The sequence below is a fragment of the Falco peregrinus genome, chromosome 18 (genome assembly GCF_023634155.1).
Source record: "Falco peregrinus isolate bFalPer1 chromosome 18, bFalPer1.pri, whole genome shotgun sequence".
NCBI lineage: Eukaryota > Metazoa > Chordata > Aves > Falconiformes > Falconidae > Falco > Falco peregrinus.
This window is the reverse complement of record NC_073738.1, coordinates 3,033,623-3,050,276: the sequence shown is the minus strand read 5'-3', so window position 1 is coordinate 3,050,276 and position 16,654 is coordinate 3,033,623. Positions and strand designations below refer to the sequence as shown.

The 16,654-nt window shown below is 62.2% G+C and overlaps 3 protein-coding genes across 4 annotated transcripts; 1 reads left to right on the top strand and 2 right to left on the bottom strand.

Moving 5' to 3' along the window:
- Positions 1 to 141: 141 nt before the first annotated feature.
- HAP1 (huntingtin associated protein 1) lies at positions 142 to 7,582 on the top strand. Of its 2 annotated transcripts, XM_055789819.1 has the most exons (15): positions 142 to 366; positions 2,193 to 2,269; positions 2,396 to 2,512; positions 2,626 to 2,726; positions 2,995 to 3,103; positions 3,240 to 3,318; positions 3,458 to 3,588; positions 3,668 to 3,742; positions 3,835 to 3,972; positions 4,056 to 4,123; positions 4,207 to 4,374; positions 4,583 to 4,896; positions 4,996 to 5,214; positions 5,648 to 5,750; positions 6,541 to 7,582. In XM_055789819.1, exons 1-15 carry the CDS (start codon positions 270 to 272, stop codon positions 6,938 to 6,940), a joined length of 2,196 nt encoding a protein of 731 aa, XP_055645794.1. In that variant the 5' UTR covers positions 142 to 269; the 3' UTR covers positions 6,941 to 7,582. The 2 variants fall into 2 exon arrangements, with proteins under 2 accessions (XP_055645794.1, XP_055645795.1); XM_055789820.1 differs by lacking the exon at positions 5,648 to 5,750 and having other exon boundaries at positions 6,541 to 6,701.
- A 162-nt stretch (positions 7,583 to 7,744) lies between these two features.
- LOC101924989 (gastrin/cholecystokinin-like peptide) lies at positions 7,745 to 8,260 on the bottom strand. The gene is made up of 2 exons (XM_005232674.3): positions 8,049 to 8,260; positions 7,745 to 7,922 (listed from the first exon to the last, which is right to left on the bottom strand). Exons 1-2 carry the CDS (start codon positions 8,239 to 8,241, stop codon positions 7,798 to 7,800), a joined length of 318 nt encoding a protein of 105 aa, XP_005232731.2. The 5' UTR covers positions 8,242 to 8,260; the 3' UTR covers positions 7,745 to 7,797.
- Positions 8,261 to 13,353: 5,093 nt separating this feature from the next.
- EIF1 (eukaryotic translation initiation factor 1) lies at positions 13,354 to 14,684 on the bottom strand. Its single transcript, XM_055789828.1, has 4 exons — positions 14,526 to 14,684; positions 14,115 to 14,278; positions 13,897 to 13,998; positions 13,354 to 13,575 (listed from the first exon to the last, which is right to left on the bottom strand). Exons 1-4 carry the CDS (start codon positions 14,554 to 14,556, stop codon positions 13,531 to 13,533), a joined length of 342 nt encoding a protein of 113 aa, XP_055645803.1. The 5' UTR covers positions 14,557 to 14,684; the 3' UTR covers positions 13,354 to 13,530.
- Between the last annotated feature and the right edge of the window lie 1,970 nt (positions 14,685 to 16,654).

The following is a 16,654-nucleotide window of genomic DNA, read 5'->3' as shown; positions in this document are numbered from 1 at the left end:
GGCTGGGCTCGGCACGGCTCGGTTCGGCTGCGGTGGGCTCGGCTCGGCACGGCTTGGTTCGGCTGCGGTGGGCTCGGCTCGGCACGGCTCGGTTCGGCTGCGGTGGGCTCGGCTCGGCACGGCTCGGCTGCGGTGGGCTCGGCTCGGTTCGGCTGCGGTGGGCTCGGCTCGGCACGGCTCGGTTCGGCTGCGGTGGGCTGGGCTGAGCGGCTGCGGTGGGGTCGGCTGCGCTGCGCTGCGGTGGGCTCGGCTCGGCACGGCACGGCACGATGGAGATCTGGAGCAGCCCCGCCGCCTACGACGAGCTGAACGGGAGCGCGGAGCGGGGCGCCGGCGCCGACCCCCTCGCCCGGGAGCTGGAGGAAGGTGAGGGCGGCTCGGGCCGGGGTCTCTCCCCCGGGCGGGTGCTGTGACACCCCCCCCCCCTCCCCGCCCGGTCCGTGCGTCTCCCGCCGCGGGGTGCGCAGCCCCGGCCCCCCTGACCGCGCCGGGTCCCTTGGGGGCCGCTGGGCCACCCTGAGCGCAGGGAGGGCTGTCCCCGCGGCGGGGAGCGGGCAGGGGGCCGGGGGGGGGGCGTGGGGATGGGGCTGTGCCCCGCCGTGGGGCGCGGGTCCCCGCGTTGCGCCGGATCAGGCCCGCGGTGGGGCGGGGGTTGATGTGTTTGCCAGCGCTGCAGCCCCCGGTGCGTCCCAGGGCCTGCTGCTCGCTCAAACTGTAACGATGCTCATGCTCTAATTATTTCCAATTAATGGCTCAGGGGCCTGACGAGGTGCAGTCGGGGACCCCTGCAGGGCGCAGCCCCCGTTGGGGCGCGGGGAGGGGGGTGAGGCTGGGGCGGGGGTCAGCCCCTCTCCCCACAGACGTGCCCGCTGGGCTACGTGCCCACGGGGGTGCGGGGGCAGCACCCGGGGCAGTGGGGGACCCGGTGGGATGGGGGTGTCAGGTGGGGGCTTTGCCATGACAACACGTGCACGCCATTACACAACCCCGGCCGGGGCGTAATGGGATTTGTGTGACTGAGCCTCTCCAGTTAACCCACTTTGTCTGCCCAGCTGGGGAGTGTTGCCACGGCTGGGGGTGCAGGTTCTGAGTGCAGCCGGCGCTGCTCTGCAGGGGAAACTGAGGCACGGGCACTGGGGGCAGCTGGACATCAAAGGCGGTGCTGGGAGCAGCTGTGGGGTGCAGGCAGGGGGTGCAGGCAGGGTCTGGGGCTTCGTGCTCACTGCCAGCTCGCTCCCACCGTGCAGCTGCCATCTGGGTGCGTGCCCGGCGCTGTCTGGCAGCTTCTGCAGGCACAGTTGGCAGGATTGGTGCTGGGGGGACAGACGTCCCCATCCTCACGCCACCTCTCCCTGCCAGAGACCCAGATAACGGCAGGGGAGGAGGCAGAGCTTTAGCTGGGGCCCAGCTTGATGCAGCTGCTCGATACAGAGATGACCTGCCTGCAACTGCTTGTGCCCTTGCACCGGCTTGTGCTCCTGCAGCTGCCTTTGCCCTGTGGCTCAGCGTGGATCGCTGCGCTGCTGCAGCTGGAGGGGCATCGGGTGGGTGTGGGGTGCAGCATCCTGAGAGGATGCACTCTGCCTTGGCCAGCTTCTCCAGGGAGAAACTAGGGCAGGGCTGGCTTCCCAGGGGGAGATCTGGGGGAGGGGGCTGGGGACAGATTGGAGGGGACGCTGCCTGTGAGCCCAGCTCGGTGTGGTGCCACCCACTGCTATTTATACTGGAGCTCCAGCCTGCTTTATGCCAGAGATGTCGCCTCTGATCCCATCTCTGCTGCCCGCCGTTCCCCATCCCTCCTTCCCGTATCCCTGTGTCCCATGGTGGGGCTGGCACTATGTCCAGACTGGGGTGGTGGGTGCAGCGAGGGGGGGGGTCAGCATCTTTCCTGCTGCCCTAGGATGTGGGCAGGGTTGGGGGGCGAGGTGGGAACATCCCGTTTGCTGTGATGCTGTCACAGCTGTGAGCATCCCTGCCTGCCTCTGCCCTGCACCACGGCTGGTGCTGCCAAGCAGATAAAAACTCCTTTTTGGTGACCAGCACGGAGCAGCCTCATGTCACCTGCAGCAGCCACCTCCTGTCCCCTCCACCATGCAGGGCAGCTGATGGGCAGCAGTGACATGGGGCAGGAGGCAGCAGGGGGACGCAGTGCGGGGGGGTCTCACCCTTCTCCTTTCTCCCTTTTCCCCCAGTCCTGTGCACTGAGCGGGTGGTCAGGATCACAAAAACCTACCACGACATTGATGCTGTCACCAACCTGCTGGATGAGGTATGCTGGTCCCTGGCCTGGCGTGGGGACCGATGGGACCTCAGGGATGCAGGGGTGGGTGAGGGCTGGGGGGTAGGGGGCAGAGCAGGGGATGGGCCCTGGATGACACAGCCCTGCCCCTTGCAGAAGGAGCGGGACCTGGAGCTAGCAGCGCGCATCGGGCAGTCCCTGCTGAAGCAGAACCGGGGCCTGACTGAGCGCAACGAGCTGCTGGAGGAGCAGCTGGAGTTGGCCAAAGAGGAGGTAACGGCCCCTGGGGCTGGGGTCCTGGGCTCAGCCCCCTGTGTGCCTGGGCTGGGGGCCAGGGGTGGCTGTGGTCCCCTCGACTGTGCCCTGAAAGCCCCTTCCCCTCCCAGATTGCGCAGCTGCGCCATGAGGTCTCCATGCGGGACGACCTGCTCCACTTCTACACCACCACGACGGAGGAGAGCGAGCCCACCTCCACCACCTCCACACCGTGAGTGGGGGTCCCTGTCCCACCGCTCGCCCAGGGCAGGGCTGCTCCTGGGGGGCTGTGCAGGTGCAGAAGCGTTGGGCAGGAGCCATCACCACCCTGGGGTAGCACCAGGGCTGGTGGTCCTTTCCCTCCCACGGCAGCCGTGGGTCCAGCCCCACAGAGCTGGGCTGCTGCAAATGCCTGCCTGGGAGCTGGGGGCAGGGTGCTGGGTGGGCAGCCCCATCCTGCCCACACTGCAGGTGCTCAGCGCCCTCCCTGCCATCTGCAGGCTGCGCCGGCACGAGTCCTCGCTGTCCCTGCAGCAGTACTTCCAGTACGACACGCTGCAGCAGAAACTCAAGTGCCTGGAGGAGGAGAACCAGAAGCTTCGCATGGAGGTGAGCGGAGCCGGCTGGTGGGACGCCCCTCTCTGTGCCCACCTCTGCCCCACTCGCTGCTGGGGGCCTGAGCTGGGCCCTGGGGAGGCTGCAGGTCCTGCCTGTCGCACTCAGCCCCTCCGACCCTCTCCCCCAGGCCACCAACATCGCAACCGAGACCTGTCGGTACGAGGACCAGGAGCAGCAGCTGATGATTGACTGTGTGGAGCAGTTCTGTACGTGGGGGTGGGCTCGCCGGGGGCAGCTCCTCTCCACGCTTGGGCTGGGGGGTCTGCAGGCACTGCCCAGCATTGCTGCATGGGCTGGGGCTGGGGGGCCGTGCCCTGGTGCTGATGGACCCTGGGTCTCCCCCAGCCGAAGCGAGCCAGCAGGTGGTTTACCTTTCCAACGAGCTGGCCCGCAAGGCGGAGGACACGGCGCGGCAGCAGGAGGACATCAGCCAGCTCCTGGCGCAGGTCGCGGACCTGCAGCAGAAATGCCGCACGGTGAGTGTCCCCTGCCTGTGCCGGGGGGTGCCAGGGGAGCACGGGGCACAGCCCCCTGACCTGCCCACTCTGTCCACAGTACGGCTCGGAGGTGGAGGAGCTCCAGCAGCACCTGGCTGTGGCCAAGGAGGTGCAGCAACAGCTGCGGATGGAGGTGAGCCCTGCAAGGGTCCCGCTGTGGGTGCCTCAGCTGCTGGGGGGTCCTGTTCTGCCGGGGCCATGCCTGAGCTGTGCCCGTGCCCGCAGCTGCGGGACCTGCAGGAGAAGTACACGGAGTGTGGCGGGATGCTGCAGGAGGCCCAGGAGGAGGTCAAGAGCCTGCGCAGCCGCAGCCTGCCCAACAGCACCGTCAGCCGCTACGGCGCACCCAGCCTCCTGCCCGTGGTGAGCGGGGGGCACGGGCAGGGTGGGGGGGGTGGAGGGCTCCGCTCTCCCCTCTGCTGACACCGGGCCTCCCATGTCTCCAGGACTCGCTGGCGGCTGAGATCAAGGGGACGATGAGGAAGGGGGCAGACAGCTCCTCCTCGGACTACAAGTGAGTGCTGGCAGCGGTGGCTTGTGCTGGCCCATGAGGCAGGGTCTGGGGGGGCTGGCTCAAGGGTCCGTCCCTGCCCGCAGGAGCTACCGGCGCGTCTTTGAGACGGTGAAAGCGGTGAACCAGGTGGCCAAAGCCAAGTCTTGCTCAGAGTCTCCCCACAACATGCCGGGCTCCAAGCAGTTGTCAGCTGCCACCTCCGGAGGGGCCAGCACCCCCCACACCAGCTGCTCCGGCCCAGGGGGCACCCAGTGAGTGCTGCAGCGGGAACGGGCTGGGCGGGATGGAGCTGGGCTCTTGGCGAGATGTTGATCCCATCGGAGCATTAATCAATGTGGCCAGCCTGGGGAGGGGGTGGGGGGCATGCGCGGCTGGATCCTGCTGCTGGCTGGGGTCTGGCATGGTGGGGGGTGGTGCAGGACTGTGGCCCCAAGCACCCTAATGTGCGCCCGCTGGCAGGGCCGAGGGGGCCGGAGAGGAGCCCCGGGCGGCCCCCGGGCAGCAGGACCTGGAGGCAGCGGTGCAGCGGCTGTCGGTGCGGCAGCAGAGCCATGCCTCGGAGGAACGTTCCTTCTTCGAGGCCGAGCGGGAGCGCAAGCTTTGGCGGCTGAGGGATGGCGAGAGCTCCAGTGGCTTCCTCACCCCCAATGAGAGCATCATCTCCACCGGGACCAACTACTCAGGGGGCTCGGAGCTCACCGCTGGCTCCGGCTTTTCCCTCAGCTCCCTCACCTACCTGCCTGACAAGCTGCAGATTGTGAAGCCCCTGGAAGGTGAGGGGGTGGGGGGCTTCCCAGTGTGCAGAGCTGGAGGTGCTGGGGGGGTCCCACGACACCAGCTGATCCCCCCTGGCTGTGTCCCTCCCCACCCAGGCTCTGTGACTCTCCACCACTGGCAGCAGCTGGCACGGCCCAACCTGGGTGGGATCCTGGTGCCCCGTCCCGGGGTGCTCACCAAAGACTTCAGGCAGCTGGACATTGACCTGGAGGAGGTCTACAGCCTCAACGACCTGGAGGAGGACGACGTGGACGCCGGCTCCTTCCAGCTGCTCCCTACCTCAACGCCTGCCAAAGCCAAGGAGCGCCCCGGGGGTGAGCGCGGGGCAAGGGGCCGGAGGGGACGCGGCCCCCAGGATGCTCCTGCCCTCCTGCCCAGGCTGTCCCCTACCCCCCGCCGCCCTCTCCCCCCCTCTTGCAGCAGCCTGTCCCTGCCCCGCGTCTGTCCCCGCAGGGATGCTCCTGCAGCCGCACCTGCAGGAGGGCTGTCCCGCAGCTGGCATGCGAGTGTGCCCGGCCGCCTGCAAGGGACAGGTCTGGGAGCAGCCTCGGGTCCTGCTCCCAGTTGTGCTCAGAGCAAGCGCCGGAGCTAACTGCTGCTGGAGCTGTGCCCCGTGCATGCAGCTTTCTGCTGGGGGTGGCAGCTCCCAGCCCAGCTTTGCCCCCCCCTCTGCCCAGAGCCCAGCTCCCCGTCTGTGTCGTGCCGCCCCCCCCTCCCTGTTAACCCCGTGTCTCCTGTCCCTTCCAGTGTTCCTCTCTGTTAACAACCTTCCCCAGACCCTGTCTACCTTCACCATCACCACCTGCCACATCCTCCACCCCACCACTGAGATCACCACTGTGACACCCAGGTAAGGCGCGTGGCCCCCCCACCGCCTGCACTGCCACCCCAGGCCCCTGCCCTCCCCCAGCCCTCTCCTCTCCTCATGCCTGGCCCTGTGCAGCTCGAAGCCGCCTGCAGCCCCTGAGCCACGCCTGGCGCTTGAAATGTCCCCAAATGTGGTTGCATGAGTGGCTGTGTGCCTGGGGATGTGCACCCCCCAGGCTGCTGGGACCAGCCCCCCCCTCTGTGCTGCAGCACCCCCATGGGAAGGAAAGCCTGGACCACAGGTCCCCAGGGATGGAGCAGCGTTGGCTCCTGGCACCGGCAGGGACTTTCCTTCCCTGGGAGCAGACATGGCTTCCTCCTCCCTGCACTTGTGCATCAGCCAGGACCTTTCCCCCAGCCAGGCACTGGGCTGCCCCTTAATTAATGAGCACTGTTACTTAGCCCTAATGAGCCCCTCCAAGGCTTGTTGGGGGCTGGTGTGAGCTGGAGTTCACTGCGCTGTTAGACAAAACCCTGCATGTTTGCAAAATGCTTGTGGAGCAGCAACCGCGACCTGTCCCCTCCTGGCTGCCTGGGAGCTGTGGGGGGGACCATGGCTGCAGCCCCCCCCCCCCCCCCAGCACCGTGCCATCAGCTTGGGGGCCCTGGGCAATGCTGCAAGCATGGGGGTCTCCCATTAGCTGAATGGAGCATGTGAGAAGGAGGAAAGGGGGCCCTGCTCTGCCTGAGGCCCCCCCCCCGACACCTGCGGCAGCATCCCCCAGGACAGGACCCCCCACTGACTGCCACTTCTCCTCTCTCTTCCCCTCCAGTCTGTATAACGCCGTCGTGCCTTCTTGTGGGCCCTTTGCGGGGCTGAGCCCTGGCAGCCCCTCACCGGACCTGTCTTACCCCACTCTGACACCTGGCCCCGGACCCCCGAGCACCCCCCTGGGACTTGTCAGGCTCTTGCTGGTGCAGGGCATCTCTGCCTCAGTGCCAGGATTGGGGCCGCAGTGGCCCCTCCAGCTCCCCTCCCAGGACCTCCAGCACGCTGACACCCGGCCCTTCCCTGCGCCCGGGGGGCAGGACAGACCCCCACCCAGGAGCAGCATCTTCAGCTTGAACCTGGTGGAGAATCTGCGGCGTCTGGGGCTGGACAAGGTGGTGGCCAGAGGGGAGATGTCCTACGCCCGAGTGGAGCGTGGGAGAGCCCGGGGCGTGCTGACCTGACGGTGCTGCGGAGCCCCCAAGCTCAGGATGAGACTCGTCCCCTTTGTCCCCATCCATTGGGAATGGAGACGGGCCAGGCTGTCAGCCTCAGCCCTGGTGCTGCCCCAGGACCTGCAGCACCCCCAGCCCCGGATCGAGGGGCTTTGCCCTGGCTGCGAGGACAGACCCCTGTGGTGCCCCGTGGCCCCAGCGCGATGCTCCCTGGCCCCGTGTTACACTGGGGCAGGGGTCCTGTGTACCTGGAGCTGTGTGTGGTGATGCTGGGGGGGGGGGGGCAGCTCTGGGCAGGGGGTTCTGGCTCTCCCTGTTCCCCCACTGGGGGGGTACGGACCCTTCGCAGGAGCCGCTTGCTGGCAATAAACTGTTCCTACTTCTGTGGAGCCTGTTGGAGGAGCAAAGGGCAGCTCGGCCCTTTGGGGGGCTCGGGAGGACCAGTCTGGGCCGAGGTGAGACCTCCCACCCCAGGCCCAGCATCTCGGCTGGCTTTTAAAGGGAATAGTGGTTTTAAACGTTTTCCTGCCCATGCAATAGCAGTAGCAGCAGCCCCCCCCCGGCTCGGGAGACACCGGTGGTGGGTATTTCTCAGGATGTAGCGGTTGCTCCGGCCGTGCCCCGTCCTCTGTTAAATAAATGTGAAGTCACGAAGCAGCTCATGCGGTGTGCCATGTCTCTGCTGTTGCATCTCTCTGCCCTGCGCTTCCTGGTGGGGTTGGGGGTGAAGCCCACCTGACTGTGCCCCCTCCCAGCTCTTCCCAGCAAAGACACGAGCAGCAGCAGCCGTAGTGCCAAAGCTTTATTGCGGGAAGAGACATGCACCGAGCGTGCCGGTGCTGTGCACAGCGTGGCCAGCCCAGCAGCTACACGGCATCGGGGGAGTCCTCGGCGCTGCGGCGGCCGAAGTCCATCCAGTCGGGGTAGTAGTGGTCGTGCAGAGCCTCCATCCCCTTGTCCCCGTGCACGTAGCCCTTGTGGTCACTCAGCTCTGCTGGGACAAGGGCAGCAGGTTAGAGCTGCCCCGGGCTGGGAGCTGGCATGGGGGGGGGGGGCGGGGGCTGGGCTGTGCCTTATGGAGCCCCCCGAGGGCTGCCCACCCTGTGCATCCCGGTACCTGTGAAGATGTGGGGCAGGAACTGGACGAGGTGCTTCTGCTCCTGGGACAGGGAGTCGGGCCAGTCCCGCCGGATCAGGCTGGTGGGGGGCTGGTGGGGGTCCTGTGCAGTGCCTGGCGCCTCCGCTGCGGGCCGGCACAGGCAGGCGGTCACCACGATGGTGAGGGTGAGGCTGATGCACACCACCTTCATGGCTGGCGAGACCGAGTGGGGAAGGAGAGCAGGGGGCTGCAGCCACCGAACCGAGGACACGTGCTCAGCTTGCGGTGAGGGGAGCAGGGTGCTTGTCCCCAGGATATGGCCAGTTCCCAAGTCCCCTCTGTCCCTCCCAATGGGCCCCTTAGTCCCCTCATCCCTCCCATGTAGTCTGCAAGCCTTCTCCATCCCTCTCTCCCGGCTGGTCCCCAAATCCCCATGAGCCATAGAATCAAGTTGGGGGGATCCATAAGGACCATCAAGTCCAACTCCCTGCTCCTTGCAGGAATACCGAAAACTAAACCATACGACCAAACGTGTTGTTCAAATGCTCCTTGAACTTGTCCCCATGGTATGGCCAGTCCCCAAGTCCTCTCTGCACCTCTCATCTGGTTCCCGAGTCTACTCTGTCCCTTCTGTCTGGTACCCTGAGTCCTCTCCATTCCTCTCACCTCACCCCCAAATCCCCTCTGACCCTCTCACCTTGTCCCCAAGTCCCCTCTGTCCCTCCCGTCTGGTCCCCAAGTCCCCTCTGTCCATCTTGGCTGGACCCCAAATCCCCTCCTTCCCTCTTCACCTCGTCGCCAAGTTTCCTCCATCCCTCTCATCTAGTGCCCTCCATCCCTTCTGTCTGGTACCAAGGTCCCCTCCTACCCTCCCATTTGGACCCCAAGTCCCCTCCACCCCTCTCACCTGGTCCCCAAGTCCCCTCTGTCCCTCCCATCTGGTCCCCAAGTCCCCTCCATCCCTCTTCACCTGGTCCACAAGTCCCCTCCACCCCTCTCACCGGTCCCCAAGCCCCCTCCGTTCCTCTCTCCCAGCCAGTCCCCGAGTGGCCTCTGGCCGGTCCCCCTGGTCCCCCTGGGACTCACCTGCTGGGTGTGGGGCTCGGAGGGGCGGGGGGCCGGGGGGTCTGTCCAGGGCGGCTCCAGCTCGGTCCCACTTTTAAAGGCGCTGCCACTGCTGCCCCACCCCGGGGCGGCTCCGCACCCCCCAGCGCCCCACGGGCACACGTATACGTGGCTGTAGGCGGTATGCATAAACAAACATATAACCGCTTTATCCAGCCATACCCATCCTCTACATGTGTGTATTTTATACATACACACATTTAGATCGATGTATACACACATACAGGTATATGTGTATAGCTACATATAAACATCCATAGGTATAGCATCTATACACATACAGATACATATATATATCTCGATACATATAAACATGTATAGCTGTAGCTATAGCTCTCTGTGTGTATATAGCTATATATATTGCATGTACACATGTGTATGCATAGACTGAGTGCCCATATAAATACACGCACACACATGCACAGCCTGATAGTGCTGTATCCATAGATACACATGCATATGTCCATATACATACGCATACATGCACATATACAGATATAGGTACTTGTATACACATATAGGTATGTTCATATATAGCTACATATGGATGTATGGAAATATAAATCTAGGTGGAGTTAGCTGCAGGGTACTTAGCCTTGGCTGCACGTATGTATATAGAAAAGTATAGCTATTTATCTAGCTGAACACACGCACACACCTATACATACCTATCTATATACCCACATACATACTTAGAAATACTTTGAGTTCTGTATATACATACATATACACAAACACGCAGATATTTATGCATGTAAATACATATATCCATGCATATATAACTAACTAAAAGATACAGATGTAGCTGCAGATGTATATATAGATGTATATACATACATGTAGATCTAGACAGAAATATACTGTTAGAGTTCGGGGTGTGTGTGAGGTGATTGCTCCCGTGTTTAGTCTGTCTGTCCGCCATGCATTCATGCATAGACAGATGACTGTATACATCTATATGTACGCATACAGATGTATGTGTGTAGGTAGGTTTATTTGCAAGGCAGCTGTATGGAGCCATTGGCCACAGCACTGTGTGTGCACACATACCTGTATATGTGTAGGTGTGTATAATTTATATCTTTGTGTTTAAATAGATGCATAATTAAATGCATACACAGCTTATACATACACACATATGTATAGCTCCATCTAGACAGAAATGGAGGTATAGCTACAAAGGTATAGCTATAGATACAACTGATAGCTGTACATACAGCTGTAATTTGCCCCAGTGTGTGTGTGTGTGTACACACATGTATGTGTGGCTGTCTGCGTATATACGTGTATGTGTGGAGACTATATGGGGCAACCTGCCCCAGTGGCATGTGTGTGTTGCTGTCTGTGTACATGTTATATGTTTATATGTATACACACACACATATTATGCACATACAATAGGGGGCAATTGCCCCATATACTCTCCATCCACATAAACATACGTGTGCACATTTGTCTGTATCTATATGTATACATATGCATATGTATGTATATTAAGATTGCTACATAAGCTATACTGTACCTAATATATAGCTCAAGCTATACTGCACCTATTATACGTGTAAGTCTCTACATATATATGCATGTCTACATATACATCTGTGTGTGTATATAGACACACACGTATCTACCTACATACCTACATCTATGTCTGTATATATGTATCCATACATGTATTTCCGCCCATTTCTGCAGCTCTGGTGTCCGTCCCCCCCCCCATTTCTGCAGCTCTGTTGTGTGTCCCTCCCCCACTCTGAAAAGCTTTGGGGTGTTGTGGCACGGGTGGGCACTGCTCCCTGCTTCTGTCCATGCACAGCCACCAACCCCAGTGCCCTGGTTGGGGGTACGCCATGCCCACCCCAAGGCTCAGCACCACCCAGCACAGCCCCCCCAGCACCACCCCGCCCCCCGGTAAATCCTTTGCTGCCACCACCCTTTTCTTCCAATATTGATAGTTCCTCTTCCCTGTATTTACCCTCATCTTTGCAGGGAACATTTGTCTCCCTCCTTCAATAAAATGTGTGGGAGTGACATGCCACGGATGGGGGGGCACGTCACCACCAGCCCGTGCCCCCGGTGCTCAGGGGGGCTGGTATCGCTGCTCCCCAAACGGCCCCGGCATAAATGGGCTTTAAATGGGCAGGAAGGCGGCGGCGCTCGGCACCCCCCTGCTCGGCAGCGGTCAATCGCTCGCTCTGCCGAGTGGTTTTTTGAAAAGGAACAAACAAATTGTTTTGCAATTTCTCATTTTTAATGGCTCAATCTGGGCCAAATGAGCCGTCAGGGTGATGGGAAGGCAGCGGCCACTTCCTCCAGTGCGATGGGCTCCGCAGCCCCTTGACGCAGGTTGGTAGCTGGGGGGGTCGATTCTGCCAGCCCTGGTTGCACCGCGAAGGTCGGGTCTATGACGGCTGCTGCTTAGAGCATCGCTCGCCTCTGCCCAGGCTTCTGGCCCGTGCTGGCAGAGGGATGCTGGGCCAAGCCGGTGCCTCCATCTTTCAGGGCTGTGAGCTGCCTGGCAAAGCCCAGCAAGGAGAAATCCCGGCTCCGTGTGCTCAGCGAGGCTCCAGCGCAGGCTGGGGAAGCTGGATTTTGGAGCGGAACCAGCTCGGAGATTGCATGGCGTGGTGCTGCGGCACACGCACGTGCTCCAGTGTGAGCGCCGGCCACAGCGCTGCCAGCGCTCGCTTGCCGGGGTGCCGGCAGCCCTCCAGGTCCCCGGCCTCCACAGAGCACCCCGAGGTGCTTTGCATTACTGGAACAATTTGGTTTTCAAGAGCGAAGTCTCCCAGGAAAGTTAAATGGCAAAGCAAACCGAGCGCTCTGCCGCAGCACCTGGAAAAAGGCTGGAAAATCAGGCTCGTTGCAGGTAGCGAGTGATGGGATGCAACGCTGTTCTTTGGAAAGTGCCAGAAGCACAAGTGGCTGCCCAGGCAGCTCCCTGCCTTTCCACCGCCGCTGCGCAGGGTGCCAGCCTCATCAGAGCACCCCGGCCCTCGCAGCCAGCGGGCTTGGGTCTGCGGCCGCATCGCCAGCCGCGGGATGGACAGGGCCAGGCTGCCCCGCAGGGAGACTCACGGACTTTCTGCTGCTGTCGTACAGGCGGTGGTACACTTCACATCGCTCTGGTGCAGCCCCTGTAACCAGAACTGCTCTAACAGGGCACGTTTTATCTGAGGGGCTTCACTCTTGCTTGCTGGGGGTCTCCCAAGCTCGGAGAGAAGCGCCCCTCAGCCCATGCGTGGTGGCAGAGCGGGGACCCGGGTGGCAGATCCCCCCCTCGCCGCAGCCGTTTGTCCCTGCCAGAAGCAGAAGTGCTGACCCACCCGAAGGGAACACAGCACGTTCAGAACTCCGGCCCAGGAAGGGAATGACTCAACACCCACACACTCACAGGCGGTTTTCCTCAGCTCCGCGCAAGGCACAGCACCCAGGCTGCTCCTCTTCCCACTCCCACAGCGCTCCCGGGGCTGCACATCCCACCCTGGTGCTGCTCCAGAAGCACCGAGCCAGCCTCACTGCTAACAGAAAGCGAGGCACTTTGGCTCCGGAAAGCAACGGAACACACCAAGCGAATGCTTTTGAAAACCATTTTTATTTAAATAAGACTTTAAATACATTACATAAAACATTAAAAATTAAACCAAAAATCTGTTACTTCACAGAGCACAGCGCATTAGGCAGCAGCTGCTAGTAACACATAAGCTCTGCAGCTCTCTACAATGATACTCATTACATTAGTCCAAAATTGATCCCTTGTCAAAAGTTTAACCCAAATTCCTTCCAGTACACCAGCCCGGTATCTTGGGGCTTGGAGGATACCAGCATCTGCCAGGCCTGAACTGCAGACATCCAGCCTTGAGGTCACTCTTCAGTTACTCCTCTTGTTCAAAGTCAAGCTTCCCCAAATCCCTCTGCCACCAGGAGCCAACACTGCCTAGCGGGAAGGCGCTATCGCCCTGTGCCATGTCATGGCTCACGCCTGGTGCCTCGCTCTGTGTAGGACTGCGGGAGGCACCGTGAGTTACCGTCCATCGGGATGGAAGAGCAGCTGGACTGAGGAGCGATCCGGACAGTCTCTGGACTGACAGGCTGAGTCCCTTGGCTTAACTTGGAACATCTGGTTACTTTTAGCTTCAGGCTGGACCATGCCAAACGCCCGATTTACCTCTGTTAAATGAGGGACAGCAAGACGAGATAGCATGGGCTCTTGTCAGTTTATTACATCACTGAATTACACTAGTCCAGACTGAACAGTGGACCCAAGATTTTTACATTACATAAACCGGCTGGTTTTAAACTTATGACAAGGGAGAGATGGGAATTTCATGGTAAGGAAATCTTCTTGCATAAAGCTTCAGTGACCCACAGGCACTTAAAACCCATGGACTTTCAGCTGGTCGTCTTTAGCCAGTCCAATCTGTAAGAAAGAAAATGCACTTTACAGCACACCGAAGCAGAGAGACCTCTGTGCACATCTATACGCATCTACGCTACAGGCACCACAGAACTGTTGCATTTCTGCTCCCCCCTAAAGTCTGGAACAAAGGTTAGATGGCTACTGCAAAACCTTGCCGGACGGTAGCTGCCTCAAGCAAGAATTTCAAGAACAGAGCGAGCTTCCTCCATCAGCCTGTTCTTCTAAAGCTAAGGGAATCAGAACCCGCATAGTTATTAACAAGGAAACTTGTGTTTGGGTTAGCAGGTAGCTGGCGCGTGCCGCACACCGCAGACTGCCTACCTCCACGAGGAACTGGCATATGTTCTTGCGCTGGTCACCTTGCAACTGAATCACTTCTCCATATTCGGGGTGCTCAATTACAGTACCATTGCAGGCAAATTTCTGCAACAAAGACCAACAGCCTCCTCAGGATTGACACCCACCGAAAACGCCGCCCCCGGCCCCCCCCCTCCCTGTGCGGGCGAGGGGCTGCGCCAGGCTCCCCCCGCAGCACCCACCTTTTTGAAGGCTTTCACCAGTTTCTTTTTATCGTAATCATCCGCGATGCCCTGGACTGTGGTGAGGGTCTTCCTGCCGTTCCGCTGCTGGATCCTTATATGGATGTAGTCCTCAGTGCCGGCAGGGAGCAGGTCATCACCCTTACTTGCATCAGCAAAGGGGTCTGGGGGGAGAGCGCGCCCGTCAGCCCCCGGCCCGCCACCGCCCACTGGCCTTCCCACTGGCCGCCCCGCCTTCCCATTGGCCAGTCCGCCCGCCCGTCAGCGCCAGGCCCCGCCCTCCCCCCCCGCCGCGGCTGACGCAACCGGCCCCGGGAATAGCAACTGCGCCACGGGGCGGGGCCGCCCCAGGGCGGGGCCCCCAGGCCGCTCCCCCCCGGCCCGGCCCCGCCGCCGCACAAAGGGCCTCACCGAAGGGTTGGAGGTTCTGGATAGCGGACATACGATACGCTTCCCTTCCCTCGGCGGAGGCGGCGGCGGCGGAGCGGCGGGGCGGCAGCGGCGCGAGCGGGTCTCGGCGGAGGATGCTCTCGCGGCGGCGGCTGGAGACGCTGTCAGGGGGGCGGGACTGGCGCCGCCCGCTTTTATACCGCCTCCGTGTGACGCCAGCACGCACGGGAAGCGAGGGCGGTGATTGGTCGCCGAGCGATGGCGTCACGCCGCACGGGCGAGCGCGGCCGCGCCCCGGCTGGCGCGAGAGGCGCCGGGCGCATGCGCGTCGGGGGCGGCCGGGCGCGAGCGGGGCGGCGCGTGCGCAGTGCGGCGGGGGCCTGGCCGGGCCTGGCGGGGCCCGGGGCCGCGACGTGCCCGGGCCGGGGGGTCCCTGAGGGGGTGAGCCCCGCCCCGTCCCCGCCGACCCCGTCCCCTGAGCGGCCCCGGCCGCCGCCTCTGTCCCCCGGGCGGCACGGCGCTGCGGCGGGCTGGCGGGCGGCGCGGCCGTGGGAGCCGGGCTCAGGCCTTTGGGTGCAGGACCCCCGGGGTGGGACAGGGCCTCAGGGGTGGGACACGGCCCTTGGGTGCGGGGTGGGACGCCTGGTGGGACGGGACCCCAGGGCGAGACACGGCCCTTGGGTGCAGGACCCCCGGGTGGGACCGGGCCTCAGGGTGAGACGGGCCTTTGGGTGCATTTGGGACCCCTGATGTGATCGGGGTTGAGGGGTGAGGCATGGCCTTTGGGTGCAGGACCCCTGAGGTGGGATGGCGCCCCAGGGTGAGATACGGCCTTTGGGTGCAGGTTGGGACCCCTTGCAGGATGGGGGTTGAGGGGTGAGACATGGCCCTTGGGTGCAGGACCCCTGGGCAGGATGAGGCCTCAGGGTGAGACATGGCTGCTGGGTGCAGGACCCGGGGGTGGGATGGGACCCCGTGTACAGCGCGGTGCCCAGGGTTTGTCCCTGCTGGGTCTGCTGCAGCCCCAGGGTGACAGCCCCGCGGTGTCAGGCTGTGGTGACCTGCTGCACCCTCCGCATGGGTGGCAGAGCAGGAGCTGGGTGGTGGAGCAGGAGCTGGCAGCAGCGCGATGCAGTGCAGCGGGCCGCATCCCAGCAGCACGGCGCACTGGGCGAATGCTGCGGGAAGGCTGATGGAGGCATCACTGAGGCCCACGGGGCTCCTGTGGGTACACGAGGTGATCGCTTGCCAGCCCGCATTGTGCAGAGCAGCTGGGCAGTTTATCTCCCGATGACCAAAACGCACACTAACCCCCAGCGCTGCCAGCCCGTGTGTGGCACTGCCACGTCCCGCTCCCAGGTCCCTTTTGTGGGGCGTTGCAGTCTGGGTCTGGCCTTGCTGGGCCGGGTGCAGGCCCATCCATCCACCCTGTGCTCCGCAGCTGCACCCCAGCGGGTGCTTTGTCCACAACTTCCTTACAAGCTCTAGCTGGAGAAGACTCACTCAGACTGGAGAGCTTCTATGTGGATGTGTTTTGTCACTTGGCTATCACCATGATGACAGCCACGCTTGAAGCAAGGAGAGCACCATATGCAGATAGAAATCGGGCTTCTGTGCTCGTTTTCCAAGGCTGCTTGGCAGGGAGATGCTCTGAGGACACCAGGGTGCTGCAGAACACGATGTTCTTGAGGGAGGGCTTGGGGGCTCTTCACTGCCAAAGGAAAATGCTCAAGGTATCGCCCCAGCCTGCCAGAAAAGGAAGTTTTTTTCTCTCTAAATGTGTGAAACAAGTCCCCTTGCACTTACTGTGTTTCAACTCAGACAGTCAGGCCCTGGCAAACTCGAGTCCTCCATGCAGGATGAACTCAGCTCACCCTCTTTGCTGGCCGCCCTGAGAGGCTGGTGCAGCACGGCTGGCCTGGCACATCGCCTCCCCAGCTGCTGGCTGTGCTGTGTGACCACGGGATCACGATGGCCAGGACATCCCAGTAACCTGGCTTGTGGCACTGGGAATGGGGCAGTCTGGCCCATTGTAACGCGCTGAGACAAAGGTGCTTTCAGGAGGTGGCTGAGTGGAGCAACGAGCCCAAATGTGTCCTGCAGCGGGGCTCCCTCTGGGACGGGGACCGCTCCGGCCGCTGTGCTGCACA